Source organism: Lepidochelys kempii, chromosome 4 (genome assembly GCF_965140285.1).
Source record: "Lepidochelys kempii isolate rLepKem1 chromosome 4, rLepKem1.hap1, whole genome shotgun sequence".
Classification (NCBI taxonomy): Eukaryota; Metazoa; Chordata; order Testudines; family Cheloniidae; genus Lepidochelys; species Lepidochelys kempii.
Window position 1 is genome coordinate 79,823,193 of NC_136383.1, and position 22,390 is coordinate 79,845,582.

The 22,390-nt window shown below is 40.3% G+C and overlaps 1 protein-coding gene across 4 annotated transcripts in view; it reads left to right on the forward strand.

Moving 5' to 3' along the window:
- Positions 1-22,390, forward strand: part of SNX25 (sorting nexin 25) — a 148,096-nt gene that overhangs the window by 51,129 nt on the left and 74,577 nt on the right. For all 4 annotated transcript variants that reach the window (XM_073341842.2, XM_073341841.2, XM_073341839.2 and 1 more), the window contains one exon: positions 13,133-13,203. In XM_073341842.2, the coding sequence (XP_073197943.1) occupies positions 13,133-13,203 (71 nt within the window). The remainder of the gene's footprint in view (positions 1-13,132; positions 13,204-22,390) is intronic.

The window sequence follows — 22,390 nt, forward strand, 5'->3', positions numbered from 1 at the left end:
AATAGGGATGTATCAGTGAGAACTGGCCATCAGAGTACTGAAGTCATCATTGGCTGCTGCTGGCTGGTCTTTTTTGGTCATGTTGTATGTCTCAGAAGCAAAGCCCGAGCACGTCTATCTTCAGAGCTCAGAATCAAGGTCAGAAAAGGACACTGCCCAGTCATGCGGTCAGCAATTAACTGGGCTTCACCAGCTCAGCAATACCCTGTAGAGCTCTTAGATGCCTAGAATAAATGTGTGGTCTTGGACACTTGATGCTACAGACCTCCTCTGTGTAAACATGTTGTTGTTGATTATCTCCCCTTTCCTGGATCTTGCACCCTTTTCTGCACTAATTTTTTCTGAATTACTTTTGTTTAATATTGGGTAGCACATCTTTTCTTCTGCACTTGCACTGGTGCTGCTATAGCAGAAGCTAGCCATTTTTGTTTGTGCTTTAGATTCTCTCTGCTATTCCCATGGAGTGAGCAACCACTATCTGCTTAAGATAAGGACATAGTTGTCATGTGACAACCACAGTGAATGGAAGCGTTACTTTGAAATGACTAAAGTGGGGTTATAAATGCATAAGGGGTGACGCCTCCAGAGGTGGATTTCAGGATATGGCCCTACTGGGCAAATACACTGCTTGGCCCAATAGTAGGGCTGAAGTTGTTGGGAAATGGAATGACTGGAGAGGCAGAGTTAACCCGCTTTCTGCACACAGGCACCCATGTGCTTGCTGTACATACGCATGCACCCCTCCTGCTGGGTTTTTCTAAGGGATTCCCCCTCTCCTCCACTAGGGCTGTCAAATTCAGGGGGTTCCTCTCCCACTTTCCTTCTCTGCTGGGATTCTTGAGAATTCCTCCATACACACACCGTATTCTTTGTAGCAGTGGCTTCAGTAGGGTGGAGGATGGTTGCTGAGGGATCCTTTAAAGGCAGCTGTATCTTCCTGTGCCCATAGAGCCCTCTGCAGGGGAAGAAGAACTAGTGTTTCTGTCTCTGGGCAGTGATCAAAAGTGTAGGTGAGAGAGGAGATTTGTCAGCAACTGAGGATGAGAGTGGAATGGAGACTGAGGTGTTCGGGAGCAGCACTAGGGCAGGCTGTATGGCTCTCTTAGGTACGTCTGTCACCCCCTGGTAAGGAAGCACTGTTATCTCAATTTTACAGATACAGAGATAACTGAGGCACAGAGAGACTAAGCAGTTTGTCCCAGGACACACAGGAAGCATTTGGAGGAGTAGGAAATAGAACTTGGGTCTCCCACTTCCCAGGCCAGCATCCTAACCACTGAACCATCCTATCTCTCATCATCCTCATAGCACAGCCAATGTGAGAGCATTAACGTGTTGGAACACTGCAGAAGCAGTTTCCATGATGGTGTGGGTCCTGATCTGTGACTACTGAACACCCCTCCTGTTAGATCCATCGCCATCAGTCCATGTGCTTGGGTCTGAATAAACAGCTTTTCTTTTTTGTTCTCTCTTCATTTCCACATCCTGCTCTGAAACAACTTATATTTTCCAAAGAGGAAAATGCATTTGGTGAGAGAGTGAAATGATTTTGTTGCTTGGCTACATCTTGTTCATGTGCTGTAAAATTTGCTCTTTACTCCGGGCCAGCATGCTGTGCTACCGACAGTATAAATTACCCCTTGTTAGACTGTTGGAAACCTAAATAGACATGAGGTCTATTAGCGTAATAACACTAATGGAGCTGTTTGTTTCTGTTGAAACCTAATCCTTTTGTTGTTGTTCTGGTACAATTAATGTGCACTGTATTCTCTACTAGCTCTCTAGGTCCCTTTAAATTGTAATATCAGAAGGCAAACTCGCTGTATGAAGTACTGTGTCTTTTGTCTACATTTGTATGTTCACTTTCCAGTCTACAGAGTGGTGGACTTATATCGAGCTGTGATCTTGTAAGCCCCAAGCAAGGTTGGGTCGGATCAGAACCTGAATGGGAAGCCTCCAGGAAAATCTCAGCATTCTTGCAGGGACATGGTGTTTGTGATTCAGCAGGTGATACAGTTTCCTCAGGATCTGTGTAATACCAGTACCCTCGCTTGGTGTCCGAGTTATGCTGTGCTACTGGAAGTGCAGTTTCCTTGCTATGTTTGTTCCCATCCCCCTGATGTGAGAGCATCTGTGGAAGAGACTCTTGTGGCCATGTAAAGATTCAGTGGCACATTTTTCAGAGTAGGGTAGTGATTTGCCTGTGAATGTTCTAAGGGTTGAGGTTGGGGAAACCACACAAAGGTGTCTCTGTGGATGAATAAAATAAATGACATTTCATAGTATATTTAGGTAATAAACCACAGGAAAGTATAGAGGAGAAGGGAAAATAAGCTCTTGAGTGCTTACAGCTAGGAGCAAGTTACTTTGCAGTGGGGAGAATTTTTCTGATTACATCCCTCTAACAAATAAATCTCCGGCATATGGGTATCAACCCTAATTTCCTGATCAAATTCCAATCTGGGTAGTAGCATTCTGTTCACCTAAAATTCCCTGTATCCCATAATTTTAGTTGGAGGACTCTTCATTCCTTGTCCTAGAATGATGCGTAGGATTTCTGCGCACTTTTTTTTAGGCTGTTAATCCACAAAGGTCAAAGAATGACAAACTTTTCATTTTAGTTTTGTTTATATTTGAAAATAAGATGACTGAGATCGCCTTTTGGTAATCTCTAAGCCATCTAATTTAGATAGTAACAGTTCTATAGTTTAGACTTGGCTATTGAGGAGAATTATCCTAATAAACTATAGTTAGTGAGAGACTCAGTATTCCTTTGAAACATCCAAATGGTGGTTTGTCATTGGAGAATTTAATTACTTCCCATTTCCTGAGATCAAGATATTATATCACTGGACTGAAGGAAGTCTCCAGGTATTGATAGATAATTCCTCAGATTCTTAATTCTCACTGCAGTCAGAGTAGTTCCAATCCTAAGATAAGTGGTATCCTCCATAATATATATGGATACACAACTTCCTTTTTCTGAAATCTCACCGGACTTTCTGTTAGATTGATTTATTAACAAAGTTTTGATAGGACTTAAGGTGATTGGAACTGGGTACTTAATGTTTGGGTAGGTGGGAGGATCAAGAGCAGGGAAGATTAAAAAATGAGGCAAGCAGTTGGGAAGGGGATCATAGCACCTGGGGTGTGGTCCGACCCAATACAACCACTCTTATGTTCTTAGCAAGAGGGTTAAAGAGCTGGATGGGGGTTGGATGGGCTTGAAATCATTTACTGGTAAGTGTGCTAATCTTCATCATTCCACATAGCTGATGGGATTTCCCTTGTAATAAAGCAGTTTATGCTGCTAGTATTTTCACTCCTTAATTATGCAACATGGACAATAGCTTAGGCACAAATTCATTCACAGTGAGGCCCCTTGAACCTTATTGTCTATCCAAAAAGACAAGAGTCCATACAGAAATTTTGACTGGGCCTATATGCCCTAACCCAGAGCTGACTGGGAAAATGTAACGTCTTTAGAGATGGGATCATAGCTGCCTGCCCACACTGTGGAGATATGCAGGATGATAGGGCTGTCCCCACTTTGGAGAGTTAATTTTCCAGGACACTAGAAAAAAGCAATTGTGGTTTGGAGGATGGGGGAGAGGGCTGGAGCTTGAGAGGCAGACACTGAGGCCAGGTGGCTTTTCTCCTTGTTCCTGCTGGAATTCTTTGAAGGTCGTATAACCATTTGGGATTATGTAGCTATAGAATGCCTAAAGATACTTATACCTGGCCATTAAAGAATAGGATTTTTTTTCTTTACAATAAAACACATCTCCCAGATTTTCAAAATATATCGGGGTATGAGGAACTTTGTGCATGAATCCCCTACTGGCCCACCTTTCAGAGAGGCCTGTTGAGGTTGTCTTTTCTTGTAATACACTTGGTCAGCCTCTGCCTAAAGAATGGATAGACAAAGAGAAATCCTTGATGGCCCCTCAGTGAAAGATACTATGGACAGTTTAAAAATAAGATGGGTCATTCCACATTCAAAACCATCAAATGTCAAACAGACTTACCTGCCAGGCTATTAGTAATCTATTGGAACAAAAGCAAAAGCCCAGAGAGCAGAGTGCACTGTTATAATTCGTATAGCTAGATTTCATAACAACTTATAGAAGCCTTTAAAAAAAATTTTCTACCTCACGAGAGTGCTTGGGGGGTAGGTATGTGACAGATTTCTGTTACCAATCTACCGTTGCGTCAGATAATCAGGCTGACACCGCAGGATCGTTTGGGGAGAGATGACAAAACACACCAAGTGTCTAAATTTTAAAGCTTTATTAATAAAATATTAAAATAACAGCAGAGTGCTGGGAACACTCCCATGTCACTCGGGGGGAAAAAAAAGTGTTAGTGTCCCAAGCCCTAACCCACTTTCATACTCACACACGCACTACCCAAGATTGGCCAGGCCAGGGTGTAACGTTAGAAGAGAGGAGGGGAAGGGTGGATGGGAGTGGTGTCCTGGGCCCAGGTCGTCCGAGGATCCGCTGTTGATCTCCGAGTTGCTCCAGCTCTCACGAGGGTTTTAAGTCCTGGGCTCCTGGGAGGGCGGGGGGTGGGTGGGTGGGTTGGGAGGATGGTAATTCCACTCAGGGACCTCTGCTTCTGGTGCCTTTTGTGCCAGTTCAAACCGGCTTGCTGTGGCCTCCTTGGTTTCCCAAAACATCCCGGCTCCAGAGAGTTTGTTTTCCCTTCTATTGGCCTTCGCTGTCACCATCTCATTTGCTCTCACGGTTCTTGCTGCTATCTCTGCAGCTCTGCTCAACTTAGTTCTCCTCTTCTCACGGCTGGGCAGCTGCTGATTTCTCTTCAAGCCCATGACCTTGGGCCAGGGCCAGTGTCTTAGCTTCACATGGAGCTAGCTGAAGTGTTGAGTTAACCTGTTCTCTGCTCTTCTTCTTTCTCCCCCCCCCCCCCAGCCTCTCGTATTCTGCAAAGGAAACTTCCACTCTCCGCTCACATGCCTTTGACCCTCCCCAAAATGGTTTGCGATGCTTGCAACAGTGTTAGCCACATACAATGCTGATCTGCCTTCCCCAGAGACTCCCTGAGGGAGGGGGCCATTGGAGTGTGACAGTAGACTGTTCAACTCTTCAAAAGGTTAATAAGTGGCATTAAAAATATAACGGCAACTTTTAAAAATCTCTTAAAGAACAGTCACTTCCCTAATATTTGCCAATGAGCACAGTCGTGCTAATATGAGGGTGGAACGTAGTTCTTTAAATGTCTGTTAGTGGGTTTTAATGGGGCATCTTTTTATTATTTATTTATTTATTTATTTATTTATTTATTTTATTATGTTAAAGGCAACTATGGGCTTTGTGGATTAGGAAGATATCCAATTAGAACTGTTTGGACAGTTTCCTTAGTATTCTCCTGCACTGCCTACATAAATTGGCCTTGATTGGAAGGTTATGTTAAAGCCTTATCTATAAGTGTGTAGCTGACAATAGCCAACGTGACAAAGCCATGCCCTTCACAACATTTCCGCATCCTCTACATGAAATATCTGTCGTTCTTAAATCTTATTGCTGAGATTTCTCATCTTGACAAGAATTCCCTATTGTCTTATCTTTAATACAAAGAACCTAAGTTGAGAAAGCCAACTCTTTTTTTTTTTTTTTCTCTCCAACTTATCTGAACTGTCTTAGGTCTTACATTATTCTGTGTGCTGTTTGTACGTTTTCTTTAGAGTTCTGTATAAACAACAGAAGAACTTTGTTTCGTGTTGTTAGTGTTTGAGAGAGACTTTTCAAGTCGTAGTTTATTAGTATTAATAATATACATTTTAGTTCATAATTGGTTCCCTAGTGAAAACTTGCTCTCTTGTTATGCAGACACATCCCTTTGGTTTCCATAAGTGGAAAAATGTAAGAATGGCCATGCTAGGTCAGAACAATGTTCCATCTAGTCTACTATCTTGTCTTCCAACAGTTGCCAGCAATATTCCCTCTAATTTTTCCCATTCATGAGTGGAATGAATTTATCTGCACCAATATGGAGGTGATGTCTGGCGGGAGTGAGACCAAGGGGTTTGGAGTGTAGGACGAGGCTCAGGGCTGGGGCAGAGAGTTGGGGGTGTGGACTCTGGGATCAGGCCAGGGATGAGGGGTTCAGGGTATGGGAGGGGGCTCAGGGCTGGGGCAGAGGGTTAAGGTGAAGGGGAGTGAGGGCTCTGGCTGGGGGTGTGAGGCCTGCAGTGGGGCTGGGGATGAGGGGTTCAGGGTGCAAGTTACCCAGGGCTGTGGCGGGGAGAGAGGCGTCTCTCCACAGCTGCAGCAGCCCTGGGGCTGCAGGTGTTGCTGAAGCCCAACACACCCCAAGCTCTCCCATCACCAGCCCCCCCCCCCCCACTCCACGCTCCAGAGTGAAGTGTGCACGCCCGGGTGGCCCCTTGGTGGCCTCCTGCGTGGCTGTGCAGACACGCACCTTAGAGGCAACGTAGGTGGCCAGTGCCAGATGCTTCAGATGGAATGAACTGAACAGGGCAATAACTGAGTGATCCATCCCCTTCCATCCAGTCAGCATCTGGCAGTCAGAGGCCTACAGACACCCAGAGCATTGTCACTGACTGTCTTGGATAATGGCCATTCATGGACCTATCCTCCATGAATTTATCTGGTTATTTTTTGAACCCAGTTATGCATTTGGCCTTCACAACATCTCCCTGGCAATGAGTTCCACAGGTTGACTGTGTGTTAGGTGAAGAAGTACTTCCCTTTGTTTTGTTTTAAACCTGTTGCCTATTAATTTCATTAGGTGACCCTTGGTATCTTTTCTGAGACAGGGTGACCAGAAATGCATGCAATATTAAGGTGTGAGCATACCATGGATTTTATAGTTGCATTATGATATTTTCTGTTTTATTATCTATGCCTTTCCTAATTCTGTTAGCTTTTTAGATTGCTGCCTCACATTTGAAAGATGTTTTCAGAGAACTGTCCACAATGACTCCAAGAACTCTTTCTTAAGTGGTAACAGCTAATTTAGACCCCATCATTTTGTATGTATAGTTGGGATCAGAGTGGATTTGATTTAAATCATGATTTAAATCACTAGTCAGGAAGACTCGATTTAATCATGGATTTCTACATAAAAGTGCATCTTGTTGGTTGTTATAACCTTAATATATATTCTTCACAACTCAGAGATAGATGTAGGTTTCATTTTTAGAAGGTACACACTATACATTTTTAAGTGATTTATTTTGAAAACTTTTCAGATTAGTTTTACAGATATATCTGTAAATGAATAATTGTTTGGTTATTTCATTTACCAAAGGTAATTGAAGCAGATATTTATGAAGTCATTGGGAGGTGAACTATCTCCAATTCAACAGGTTAATCATTAATATTTGGAGGATTTTCTTGCCATGCTGTATTAGGAGCAGGACATCACCAGATAGACATTTACATTGTTTTATTTAACTAAAACAATAACATTATGTATTCTGGATTTTTTCTTCAACCGCAAACATATAAAGTTTTAACAAAACAAGCATATGAAATTTGAATTTAGTTAAACATTCAAGTTTTTTAAAATCAGGTTTGTTTTTGTTAAAATTGTTTTTAACTAAAATAGTTAAACGAAATATTTTTTTTAAAAAAACAAAAATTAAATTGACTATGTCAGCCAGGTCAACATGAGAAATTTAAAATATTGGCTTCTGCAGCTAACTCAGTTGTCTTCACCTTCATTTTCCTGTTTGTTCATAATCTGGAAAACAAAAACAAGCTTTCCTGCTTTTTCAGGTCCCAAACGATTTCTCAATTTGGAATAAATTAGTCCAAAGGAAGAAAATATTCTTTCTACACTGGCAGAAGAAGCTACTGCTGTTAATAGTGAGATTATCACTTCAACAGTCTCTGAATCCGAGTGCTTAAGTGACTTCCACCAGTTCTTTAAAACTTTAAAACAGTGACTTTAAAACATCATAAGCAAACATATATTTCTTGAATGGTTCACCCTTAGCTCTGAAGTTTATTATAGTTGGCATTCTGGAGGGATGATTGCTGGATTTCCATGTCGTAGCCAGCTCCTCTTCTTCAGCAGTTAAAGTTTGACCCTAGTACCGAGTATTGAGAATATTAGCAAGAAAATGAGCTGGAGATAGTGCTTGTCCCATTCATTTTTTTAATGCTTGTAATTTAACTCTGTCATTGCATAGTTGTTTTTTTTTAAGATCTCACTCAGTTCCTTCCAAATTTCAACAGCATCAGCAATAAAACAGCTATTTCCCTGCATTTTGTTCAGCTTGGTTCCTCCCACTTTTTTCAGAGCAGCTGCTGCAAAGTGGTTGTTACGGAAGTATTTTGCAATTTCAAGAACATTAGCCTTTATTTATGGAACACTGAAGTCTTTGGCTAGGAGGTGCATCAAATGAGCACTGCAACCGTATGTTATTAGCTTGGGAGTCTCTTCTAAACGGCTTTTCATGTTGGATACATTTGCAGCATTGTCTGTGACCAAGCTGCATACTAGACATTTTAATTTATTTTCACAGTTTGTTATAGCTTTTACTGCTACTTCTTCTAAGTGTTCTGCTGTGTGTGCATTTCCTGATGTATCAATTGTTTCTGTAAGGAAGACATTCCCTTCTTTGGTTGTCACACAAGCACATACAACAGGATCATTGTGGACGTTGCTCCACCCATGAGGACTCAGGTTAACAATTTCACCCTCTAGACCTTTTGCACACTGCTCACTTTCTCTTTCATACACTTTATCCAGCAATTTGCCTGCGACATCTGCTGTGTTGGGTGGACTGTATCCTGGTCTTAATGACTGAACCATGTTAATGAAGTGTGGGTTCTCAATCATATGGAAAGCAAAGTTTGTTGCATAAACAAACTGGGCAATTTTTTCATCCATTACCTCTTTTTGTAATCTGCTGGTTCTTATCGCAAACTTATCTATGGTTGTTTCTGGATGCTGGAATTTTTTTTTCTTTTTGCTACTGGTGATATACTGTGGTTGTGTGACATACATGATGTGACTGAAACCCTATTATTGGCAGATAACTCTGAAACTGTAGAAAATGATGGTGATCTTGAAGGTGGATAGTCTTCAGAATCCTGTATGTTGAGAATGGATTCTCCTAAACAAAATAAGTCAATGCAGTTATTTAATTATTATTACCATACTGCTCATTTAGTATTACTCATTGCATTCACTGACACATAGTACTACTTTAAAGGGGGAATTGTAAAGAGAAGATCTGCCTATTTCAGCTATTTATTTTTTTTATCAGAACTGCATCTAAAATGATAGCACCATAGAGTAACCACTATATTTTTTGCTCAAACATGAGAATTCAAGAATAGTCCAGAAGGAAGACCGGCAGTCCTTAAGAAAGAAGTATGAAATAAGAAAGTTAACTAACCTGAAGATCCTGCATGTTCAGACATGTTCCTTTCATCATCTTCAACGCAGCGTCCTCCTGAGGAGGAACACTTCTCATGATGTTGTTTCATTTGGCAACGAGGCCTTGCATTTCTTTGTTGCACTGTTTGCATTTTGAACGCATACCTGTCTTACCCACGGGTAGAGGAGCTTCATTAAAATATTCCCAAACTGTGTCTTTTTTACAGCCTGCTGCCATTATAGGTTTTCCCTTCTAGGGAGAGAATGGCATGGTAGATCTCAAATCAATGAAGACTACACTTGGAAAGACCTTCTGGAATATGCTGCTCAAACAATTTCAGTTTTGTTTCTACTGCCTGTCCCTCCCTTCTCACATTTATCTCCAGACTTTTCCTTGTCCAGATCTATTCTTCCCCCAACAATCTTCTATTTTTTAAACGTTTTGAAACTTTGCACTTTTAGAGAGAGGTCAAGGATTGATTCTGTGTACACAAATTTGTAGAGGGACAGTAGGGTTGAGGTCTGCTATTTCTCACCTCTTTGTATTATTTATTTAATTATTTTAAAACATTTTTTGCTGTTAACAAGCATGTTATCTCTGGAGACACAAATCCACAATTTGAGAACTGCAAAACTAAACATCTCTGATGGTATCTTCTAGACTGAGCACTGAGTCCCGTTGGGTAGATAGAAAGAATAACCTAAATAATCTATACAGAAGTCCCTGGAACCTCCATAAGATTGGGTCCCTAATCCATGAACTATTGGAACTCATTTACAAAACTTTTCTTAAACATTACATGACTATAATGCATCCTAATTAAAACTATCTTTAGTTAGTTTTATCTAAAATCTAAAGCATTTTATCCATTTTATAAAATCCAATTTAAATAAAAAAAATCTGAATTTTTAAATCATTGATTTTTTTATCCACACTGGTTCGGATTATATTTTCCAGTGTGCATCACTTTGCACTTTTCAACATTGAATTTCATCTGCCATTTTGTTGCCCAGTCACCCAGTTTTGTGAGATCCCTTTGTAATGCTTTACAGTCAGTTTTGGACTTAAGTGTCTTGATCACTCTTTCATCCACCTACCTGTATCTGCTGGAGAACTGGAATACCTTCCTTGGGCTTCAGCATTGGGTACGAAATATTGAAGGTTTCCAGAGCAGAAGATCATGTGACTTTGAAGGAAGCTACCTTCCAGTGCTACTTGGTTATTTTGGGGAAAGTTTTGACTCCTGTTTGTGTGAAGTAGCTGCAATATTTATGTCCTTATTTTCTTTCATCAAGGAAAAGGGTCTTACAGAGAAATTTTCTTCATAAGGATGTGAAAACCTGAAAAGAAAATATAAAATATATACGTACAGTAGATCATGGCAATGTGATCCACAATCCTTGAACGTCCCTTCTCCCCAAATTTAAGGTAATGGGGAAAGTTGAATGAGATTGCAGAGAATAGGGAAGGAAAGGAGAATCCTTACATATAAGATCTGAAACCATAGGTAGTAGTTTTATATAGTGCCATAAGTTTTTGTGAGATAAAGAGGTTGAATGAACTAGAATTGGCTGAGAATGAAAGATAATAAAGGAAGGAAGCGGATGGTTAATTTTCCCTCTGATTAGCAGCTGTGATGAAGGTAGAGCAGTATCACAATTAATATTTTATTTATTTGTGTAGCACCATGGGTTACTAGATGTTAAAACATAGACTACAGCCCCTGTCACAAAGCTTATTTTCTTGCTTTAGAAGTGATGGGAAGAGTAAGGATAACAAACAGCAGGGGAAGGGGATTGGGGCAGGGAAAACAGAGCTAACAGCAACGTGAGCCTGTGATCACACAGTCTACAGCATGTGCGGCTCTTTTTTTAAAAAATGAAATGGAGTAAGCTACAAAGGACTGAAAAATAATTGACTCACTTATGCATTAGTTTATTTTATTCCCAATTACCTAGACAATTTAATATTTTCTTGCCCCTTTAGTCCTGACTGTTAGGATTGCTTAGATGCTTTCACAGCTTAGATATTCTAGGCATCATAGCAATTCTAATCATTAGGACTAGAGTGGGAGGAAAAAAATAACTTATCTGGGGAATTGGGAGCCAAGTATGTTATCTGGTGAACTAATTTGGCCGCCATTTACCATAGTATCTGAGCACTCTCAATGCTTAATGTAGTTATCCTCACCACACCCCTGTGTGGTAGAGAAGTGCTGCGACCTCTGTTTTACAGAGGAGGAGCTGAGGCACAGAGAGAGACTAAGTGACTTTCCCAGGTCACACAGGAAGTCTGTGTTATAGCAAGGAATTGGCTCTAGTCCCAGGCTAGCATGGTGACCAGTGGGCCATTCTTCCTCATAGGTATTTTGAAAAGCATATGCTGTTGAGTGAAATCAACTGGGATAAAGTAATGGCAGGAAAAGTCCAGTGCAATATGGAAGGTGTTCAAAAATAAACTAATGCGTAAATTTACAGTAGCCATAAAAACTTTTTAGGCACATTTTCTTGGAATGTTAGAAAAGTTCAGAAACCATTAGTTAATCCTCATCTCCTCATGAATATGCTCAGAGGAAAAGTGTTGAATATCTCTGTGACAGAATAAATAAAGTTTCAGTGTAGCAAGGAGTTTATGAAAGCTGTAAAGATGAATGAATAGTAGAAGTATCTTGAATAAAAATATCACCACTTCTTAACTATGTTATCGTCCAACTCCTGCTGCTGTGTGCAGTTTTTTCTTTCTGTACAAATGTATCTACCTCCCAAGTGTCAAATATAAATCTGTGTGTAGCTCAGGTCAGGAACAGGGACAAAGGACCAAGCAGGCAGGTTATTAATTGTGAGGACGTAACTTTCAGTGACTGCTTTTTTTGGTTAACTGTGGTTCTTACTCGGGGTTTCCTCTGCCATCCCTTTTCCTACCCCAGAAAAAGCCAATCATTCCCTTCCCTTACTCTGCCACTCTTATAGGAGCATGTCTGTCTCTGATGTGGGGGATTCTCTTTTCTTAGCAGAATTTGTTCATTATGCCTGGGCAGCACAGTGTATTTCCCTTTTCAGCAGGGTTTCTCAGGGACTTACAGTTTACTCGCTGATTTGAGTAACCTTGAGTCTACTACACCTCATTCTGTACATTGACTTTGTACAAAGTAAAAGATTTTGGTTTTAAAGCCTTAAAGGATACAGACCCTGACTGCATCATCCTTACAGCTACCTGAGCTCCTTCCCCTTCGAACACTACAATTGCATGTTACATCACCTGACAAGTCTGCCTTTGCTGTAGGAGGCCTTTGCACGTGGAACTCTCTCCTGAAATCTGTCTCAGTTTTACAGTGAAGTCTTAATTATTCCCTCGGGCATGTTTTTAATTTCATCACTCTGCCAAGTTTATTACATTTCAATCTCACTCTGTTTGCCAATATTACTTTGTTTCACCTTTGAATTTTAAGACCATGGTTTTGTATTACACTTTCATTAATTTTATTAAGTTTTTAAGCACCTGTCGTACAGTATTCCAAGGTTTTCAGTGGAACCAAGGGGACATCGTAATTATTGCTGGGTTTTTTGGATAATTTTCATTTTTTGTTTGTTCCATCTTTGAGAATTCTCCTCTCCCACTCTATTTCCAGACATACTCTCCCTCTGAATGGGAATGTGAGTTTGTTCTACATTTTTACTTCTAAAAGTGTGCAATGTGAAGAGCAAATTTATAAAAGACCATCTTTTATCTTTTTTTTTCCCCTCTTAAAACTAGGTATCAAATCGTAGTGGAAATAGTTCAAGCAACCACAATCAGCAACTTTCCCCAAATGAAAAGACAGAAAGGTAAGCATGCATTCTGTTAGGAGTTAAGGCTGCATATTTAATAAAATAAACAAGATATCCGAATGTAAGACATGTACATAGCTGGGTTTGTGTGCACAGGTCCTGGACAGATTTTGAGAATGTGCCTTCCAACATTAGATTTTAGTTTTCACACACTTTGTTTTACTTGTTCAATTGTGGTTAAAATTTATTTGCCAAAATCTTACTGTTTCTTTGTAGACCAGGTTCAGAAAGTAAATATCAGTCACTGGTACACCTACCCTTGTTCTATTAAGGTTTTTGCAATAATGTGGCATTTTACATGGTACAGTAAAACTTCTTATATTACTGAATTTCACGTATTTGCTGGCTAATACTTGTCATTGATTAGCTATTCAGAATTAACCCTCTAATCCAGTCTTTTTAAAAAAATTATCCAGTATAAATGCCACTTTATTCTCCCTTGCACCAATATTATTATGTAGGAGTTTGGGTTTCTCTGATCTAACTGACAGAGAGCACTGTGCGGTTGATCCTCATAAGCTTGCGAGAAAGGAGGACGTTTCGAGGACACATTCAAAATATGTTATGGATTCATGAAGCAATGTCTCCATCTCTATGAAGCTGTCTGGTTTACCAGTTAATAGTGAAGGGATTCCAGTTCTGAGGAAGTAGATTACTGTATACTGAAAGGATGGGCTGTGGGAGAGGAGTAGGGATAGTGTAACACAGAATGAAAGGTCAGGTGAAGGGGCCCCAGTTTACACAATCTGATTCAGATTTTCCTTCAGGTTCTCATTCATATACCTGGGCAATGACAGGCCTCAGTACCATATCTACTTTCCACACACAAGAACACACATACAATGAAAGCTGGCTGTAAACTTGCCCTGCTAAGTGTTTCCAAAGAGGCAGCTCCCTGTCCTTCCGCTGTATCATTATTCACCTTCATTTTTGCTGATAGATCGAAGAAAATTCCAATTCTCAAGCTGGGATGGCTGGGCCCATACCCTATCATCTCTTCTGAATTTATGGAAATTGTGGTCTTGTCATTGTTGAGGCTTGTACTATATGAGCAGTTAAATGAATATTATATCCTTTTCTTTTTATATGCTTCAATACACCCCTCCCCCAATTTTAAAAATACCTATTTTAGTATCCTTTCAATATATATGCTGTATACTTCTTTAAAATATTTATATTCATGTAGAATTTATGCTCCCACTTATGAGTATTTTATTTGACTTTGTTTACTTTTCTCAAGAAATGTTGATTTCTACGTCTGCAAGAAATTGTGGTGATAGTAAAGGTACTGGACTCAGTTTTCATGTGGGCATGGACAAATATTTTTAAAGATAATAGAAACAGAGAGTATTCGATTATTTGTCCATAATCTAAAATGGAAGGGAGATTTATAAAGTGTGTGGTGGAGATTTATTCAAGTTTTCCTCCAGGCTTTTAAAATAAAATTCCAGTGTCATTAACTTTTGCATATTTTATCGTGAGTCTTGCAATATTTGGTTTCTCAGAATCCCAAATGCTGGAATCAAAAAATTGCATGAGAAACTGTATTCATTTAAAGAAAATAAATTTGTAGTTGTAATGCATGCAGAGAAAAGCCTTAAAATGTGACCTGAATGCACCCTAAAGATTCAGGAAACCCCCAACATTTATCATTAAAAAATTCTTTTTTTGTCAAGCCAATCTTGGTGTTCTGGAGCCTGACTCATATTTTTTGAATGCTTGAAGTTGGCACCACTGAAATTCCTTTCTTTTATAACATAAAGTAGAGCTAACTATCTGCTGATTCATAACAAATTGCTTGTACTGTAACAAGGCAAAAGGAAACCTGAAAATCAGTGTTAGGTTCACTGTCCATTAGAGAAAGGGAATATTAATGTACTTCAAATGAAAGGTTAATTTACTGGAAAGAGTTTTCCTCTTTCTTATTTTATTACTTTATAAAGCAAACTAATGAGTCCATTAAAAAAATCAATTGTTTCCAAGCGTACGGTTGCCTACAATTGCCAGTATTAAGGAGCTCTGTGCTTTGTTGTGACAAGACTTGATTTATGGTACAATATTTTTGTACAAATTGTATCTTGAAATGCTTTATAGAGATAGATACTATTAAAGTTTTTCAGGTCACATTAAAAAAACTAACAAACTAGGGCTGTCAAGTGATAAAAAAAATTAATCTGGATTAATCGCACAATTCAAAAAATTAATTGGGATTAATTGTGCTGTTACACAATAATAGAATACCATTTATTTATTTTTTTTAATGTTTTCTACTTTTTCAAATATATTGATTTTGGTTACGACCTAGAATACAAAGTGTACAGTGCTCACTTTTTATTTACTTTTGTTACAAATATGTGCACTTTAAAAATCAAAAGAAATAGTATTTTTCAATTCACCCAGTACAAGTACTGTAGTGCAATCTCTTTATCATGAAAGCTGAACATACGAATGTAGAATTAGGTACCAAAAAACTGTGTTAAAAATGAAACAGTGTAAAACTTTAATAGTCCACTCAGTCTTACTTTTTGTTCAGCCAATCACCCAAAGAAGTTTGTTTCTATTTATGGGAGATAATGCTGCCCACTTTTTGTTTATAATGTCACCTGAAAGTGAGAACAGTCGTTCTCCTGGCACTGTTGTAGCCAGCGTCTCAGAATATTTATGTGCCTGGTACGCTAAAGATTCATATGTCTTTTTGTGCTTCAACCACCATTCCAGAAGGCATGTGTCCTTGCTGATGCTGGGTTCTGCTCAACAACAATCCAAAGCAGTGCGGGCCGACGCATGTTCATTTTCATCATCTGAGTCAGATACTGCCAGCTGAAAGTTGATTTTCTTTTTTGCTGGTTCGAGTTCTGTAGTTTCTGCATTGGAGTGTTGCTCTTTTAACACTTCTGAAAGCATGCTCTACACCCCATCCTGATCAGATTTTGGAACCTTCGGTCGAGTGCTGTAGCTATCTTCAGTAATCTCACATTGGTACCTTCTTTGCATTTTGACAGATCTGCAGTGAAAGTGTTCTTAAAACAAACAAGTGTTGGGTCATCATCCGAGACTGCTATAATATGAAACATATGGCAGAATGCGGGTAAAATGAGCAGGAGACATAGAATTCTCCCCCAAGGAGTTCAGTCAGTAATTTAATTAATGCATTATTTTTTTAACGAGCATCATCAGCATGGAAGCATGTCCTCTGGAATGGTGGCTGAAGCATGAAGGGGCATACAAATGTTTAGCACATCTGGCAAGTAAATACTTTGCAATGCTGGCTACAAAAATGCCATGTGAATGCCTGTTCTCACTTTCTGGTGATGTAAATAAGAAGCAGGCAGCATTATGTCCCATAAATGTAAACAAACTTGTTTGTCTTAGCTATTGGCTGAACAAGAAGTAGGACTGAGTGGACTTGTAGGCTCTAAAGTTTTACATTGTTTTGTTTTGGGGTGCAGTTATGTAACAAACAAGATTCTATATTTGTAAATTGCACTTTCACAATAAAGAGATTGCACTACAATACTTGTATGAGATTAATTGAAAAATATTATTTCTTTTATCATTTTTCCTGTGCACATATTTTAATAAAATATAATATATAATAAAAATAATAATATAAAGCGAGCACTGTACACTTTGTATTCTGCGTTGTAATGGAAATCAATATATTTGAAAATGTAGAAAAACATGCAAAATAGTTAATATATTTCAATCGGTATTCTGTTTAATAGTGCGATTAAGACTGTGATTAATCACGATTAATTTTTTAATCACAATAAATTTTTTTGAATTAATCGCATGAGTTAATGGCGGTTAATCAACAGTCCTAAAACAAACCCCATCTCCCAATATAAATGATGAGATTCAGGAATGTGGTTCCTGATAGGCAGAATGTACATAATTACCAAGTTGTAATTTTGCCTTGGCCAATGCACCTATTACTTTTTAGTTTATATAAATATATCTAATCTAATAATCTACCATTCTAGGGTCCCTTAACTCAGGAATTTACTGAAAATACCGATGTACAGTGTTGTGGATTAGAACTACAATGATAAACTAAGTAGTAGTTAAACCTTCTAAGCCTAGTCTAGTTTTTTTCCTCTCCCTTTAATTTTCTTTTGTGGAGTTGGTTCTATATTTTATTTGAAGTTTTGTTATTTCCTATTGTTTAAAAACAACTGCTACAACAATACTCTTTACCAGCCAGCAGCATGATGGGGTAGGATGTTGAGGCTCTAGCCTTAATTCCTAATTGAGGGCAACAGCAGTTTTGATTTCCTATAACAACCTTAGAGTTGAATTATTGGTAAATATCCTCAGTTTCTGAAAATTTTCTAAGGTGGAAGTTTTGTTAGAGGAAATGTAGTTGTATACTTCTGCAATTCTCATATTGTTGCCTTGTTCTGCAGGCTTATCGTTTAACTCCACATACCAGCTTTCCCAGAGTCAATATAATTTAAGGTTTCACAGTTCATAACCATTTTTTCAATTATTGTTGAAAATATTGACACAGTGCACTAGTTTGTAACTATTGTAATCCACCTAAAGATAGAATAAACTTTAAGTTCTTCATCTGTTTTAGTTATTCTCCTAAGGGTTTCTTCCTCCAAATTATGCAGGGTCAACCTAACTGGAGCTGACCTTCAAAGGACATGGTCAACAGCTGTAGAGTTCAAATTTTGTTTATTTTTAAGGTGGGCAGGAAATTATTTGAAAAAGCAAATATAATGTGTTTGTTAGTTTCAGTGAAAACAGTTTAAAGAAAAACACCATTTCCTTGTGAACCTGATCAAAACAGTTTAGTGCTAAGCTGTACCTGTGCCCTAACAAGTGTCCTGGGTGTGTCCCAGGACATCCTTTGTGGTGACTCCTCGCCCCCTGCCCTCCCCACAAATCTCATTCAGGAAGCTCCTGGCTCTGTATTCACTCACAGCTCTTAACTTAGATTCTGGTGGTTTTAGTCTTACTGGCAGCTGTGAACTCCCCTTCCCTCCTCTTCCGAGGACTGCCACAGCCCTTATTGGAGATGGCTAGGTTTGCTTCTGCAGGAGTGCAGTTTCTTTACTATTTGGGCATCTGTAGCAGCAGCTGTAAAGGCAGAGGACTGGAACAATTAGCACCACATGACCAGCGAATGCTCCAAAGACCAATCAATTGCAAGTGTTTTGCTAATATATTATGGCCGACACTTTGCTAGTACATGACAACATAAAGAAAAATTGACCAGCCTGGTTTAATTATGCAACTGATTGAATAGCAAAAATGAACAGACAATATAACAAATGAAAAATGGGCATTAGACTTCTAAAATTCTTTTGTTGTTAATAATCTGCTCTTAGTACCATTTGTTGCCTAGATAGCTTGGTGACAGGGTGGTTTTATTAAATAGAGCACTGTAACTTTTAAAATATTTTTATCCTGTCATTGTTCCTACTAAGCTCTAAGCAGTGAAACATGGTCTGTGATATTATTTCTTTTCAGGTTCATGTTTCTTGAATCTTCTGGAGTTTGAGTTCAAATCGTGGCAGGGTGGATAGGAACATATAGTGCTTTTGATTCATTTTAAGTAGTGACGTTTTGCATTCAAGTCCTAATGTGAATACCATAGGGGCAAATATCTCAGTGGTTTGAGATGTAGGAACACTTTGAGAAGTTCAGTAACTCACAGTAGTGATGCCTGTTGTGGATGATTTAATTTACATGGCCAGGAGAGTTATTAGTAATCACTAAAATTTAAGTGACAAAAAATCTAATGTAGCATCAAATGCTTTCTGAGGTGTTGACTTTTTCTTTTTGCATCGTGCAGCACACTGCATAGATGCTGTAGTTTTAGACACTTGCATTGCAGACTACTTTCCTCATTTTCCCACAGACAAACCTGCTGAATCTGATTTTACACTCATCTGCTGCCTCATTGCCCCTACTCCCCCCACAACAAAATAGTCAGAGGGTTGCAACTATGACTGTTGGAGGGGGAGTGCTTTTTGGCTCATCTTGCGTTCTGTATGCTGATTTTTGGACTATGCTCTTTTCCACTGCAGCTTGTGCTCAGGTCAAAGAAACAGCTGCAGGAAGGGATTTACTTCCCAGACCAGAAAATAACTGTTGGGGATATTGAAATGCCTATAGTTATTCTTGTGGACCCAGCCTACCCCTTAATGCCCTGGCTCATGAAGCTGTACACAGGAAGCCTGGACAGTAGTAAGGAGCTGTTCAACTATAGGCTAGGCAAGAATGGTGGTAGAGTGTGCATTTGGACGTTTAAAGGGTCACTGGCGCAGTTTACTGACTCGCTCAGACCTCAGAGAAACTAATATTCCCATTGTTATTGCTGCATGCTGTGTGCTCCATAATATCTGTGAGTAAGGGGGAGACGTTTATGGCAGGGTGGGAGGTTGAGGCAAATCGCCTGGCCGCTGGTTATGTGCAGCCAGACACCAGGGCGGTTAGAAGAGCACAGGAGGGTGCAGTGTGCATCAGAGAAGCTTTGAAAACCAGTTTTATGACTGGCCAGGCTACGGTGTAAAAGTTCTGTTTTGTTTCTGCTTGATGAAACCCCCGGCCCCTCGGTTCACTCTACTTCCCTGTAAGCTAACCACCATCCCCACCCCCCCTTCGATCACCGCTTCCAGAGGCAATAAAGTCATTGTTGCTTCACATTCATGCATTCTTTATTAATTCATCACACAAATAGGGGGATAACTGCCAAGGTAGCCCAGGAGGGGTGGTGGAGGAGAGAAGCACCGGATGGGTTGGTGGAGGAGCGAAGGACAAGGCCACACAGCACTTTAAAACTTATTGAATGCCAGCCTTCTGTTGCTTGGGCAATCCTCTGGGGTGGAGTGGCTGGGTGGCCAGAGGCCCCCCCACCACGCTCTTGGGTGTCTGGGTGAGGAGGCTATGGAACTTGGGGAGGCGGGCGCCTGGTTACACAGGGGCTGTAGCGGCGGTCTGTGCTCCTGCCTTTCCTGCAGCTCAACTATATGCTGGAGCCATATTAGTTTGATCCTCCAGCAGCTTCAGCATTGAATCCTGCCTCTTCTCATCACTCTGCAGTCACCTATCAGCTTCAGCCCTCTTTTCAGCCCTCTTTTCAGCCCTCTCTTCGGCCTGCTACCTCTTCTCCCGGTCATTCTGTGCTTTCCTGCACTCTGACATTGTCTGCCTCCATGCATTCGTCTGTGCTCTGTCAGTGTGAGAGGACAGCATGAGCTCAGAGAACATTTCATCGCGAGTGCGTTTTTTTCACCTTCTAATCTTCACTAGCCTCTGGGAAGGAGAAGATCCTGTGATCCTTGAAACCCATGCAGCTGGTGGGGGAAAAAAGGGACAGTGGTATTTAAAAAGACACATTTTATAGAACAATAGGTACACTCTTTCACGGTAAACCTTGCTGTTAACATTACATACGTAGCACATGTGCTTTCATTACAAGGTCACATTTTGCCTCCCCCCACTGCGTGGCTAGCCCCTCACCCCTCCCTGTGACTAACAGCGGGGAACATTTCTGTTTAGCCACAGGCAAACAGCCCAGCAGGAATGGGCACCTCTGAATGTCCCCTTAAGAAAAGCACCCTATTTCAACCAGGTGACCGTGAATGATATCAATCTCCTGAGGATAACACAGAGACATAAAGAACGGATGTTGTTTGAACGCCAGCAAACATACACTGCAATGCTTTGTTCTGCAATGATTCCCGACTACGTGCTACTGGCCTAGCGTGGTAAAGTGTCCAACCATGATGGATGGAATAAGGCTGCCTTCCCCGGAAACCTTTTGCAAAGGCTTTGGGAGTACATCCAGGAGAGCTTTATGGAGATGTTCCTAGAGTATTTCCGCTTCATCCCCAGACACATTAACAGACTTTTCCAGTAGCTGTACTGGCCGCGAATGCCAGGGCAAATTAATCATTAAACATGCTTGCTTTTAAACCATGTATACTATTTAAGAAGGTACACTCACCAGAGGTCCCTTCTCCACCTGGCGGGTCTGGGAGGCAGCCTTGGGTGGGTTCGGGGGGTACTGGCTCCAGGTCCAGAGTGAGAAACAGTTGTTGCTGTCGGGAAAACCAGTTTCTCCGCTTGCTTGCTGTGAGCTATCTTCCTCTTCCCCAAAACCTGCTTCCGTGTTGCCTCCCTCTCCATTGAAGGAGTCAAAGCACATGGTTGGGATAGTGGTAGCTGAACTCCCTAAAATGGCATGGAGCTCATCACAGAAGCGACATGATTTGGGCTCTGACCCGTAGCGGCCATTTGCCTCTCTGGTTTTCTGGTGGGCTTGCCTCAGCTCCTTAAGTTTCACGCGGCACTGCTTTGGGTCCTTGTTATGGCCTCTGTCCTTCATGCCCTGGGAGATTTGACAAATGTTTTGGCATTTTGAAAACTGGAACAGAGTTCTGATAGCACGGATTCCTCTCCCCATACAGCGATCAGATCCCGTACCTCCCGTTCGGTCCATGCTGGAGCTCTTTTGCGATTCTGGGACTCCATCATGGTCACCTCTGCTGATGAGCTCTGCATGGTCACCTGCAGCTTGCCACGCTGCCCAAACAGGAAATGAGATTCAAAAGTTCGCGGGCCTTTTCCTGTCTACCTGGCCAGTGCATCTGAGTTGAGAGTGCTGTCCAGAACGGTCACAATGGAGCACTCTGGTATAGCTCCCGGTGGCCAATACCGTTAAATTGCATCCACACTACCCCAAATTCGACCCGGCAAGGCCGATTTCAGTGCTAATCCGCTTGTCGGGGGTGGAGTAAACAAATTGATTGTAAAAACCCTTTAAGTCGAAAAAAAGGGCTTCGACATGTGGACAGGTGCAGGGTTAAATCGATTTAACGCTGCTAAATTCGACCTCAGCTCCTTGTGTAGGTCAGGACATAGGCATTGTAGCATTATGTGAGTGGGAGTGAACCAGAAAGTGAAATTGACTAGAAACTGGCAAGAGACAAAAATAAAACTGTATATATTTTCATTGTCCAAATAAAAGAGAGATTCAGAAAGTAAAGAGAGAGTAAAATTGCAAATAGTAAACTTTTCAGCTGATTTCTGTTAATAATCTAATGGGTCTTTCATAATCTAAAAATGTGTTTTTAAAAAAGTACAACTCTTTTACTCTGCCGGTTCAGCATTTTTGTTTCTTTTGTTATTAATTATTATTATTGTATTACATTAGCGCAAAGAGGCCCAA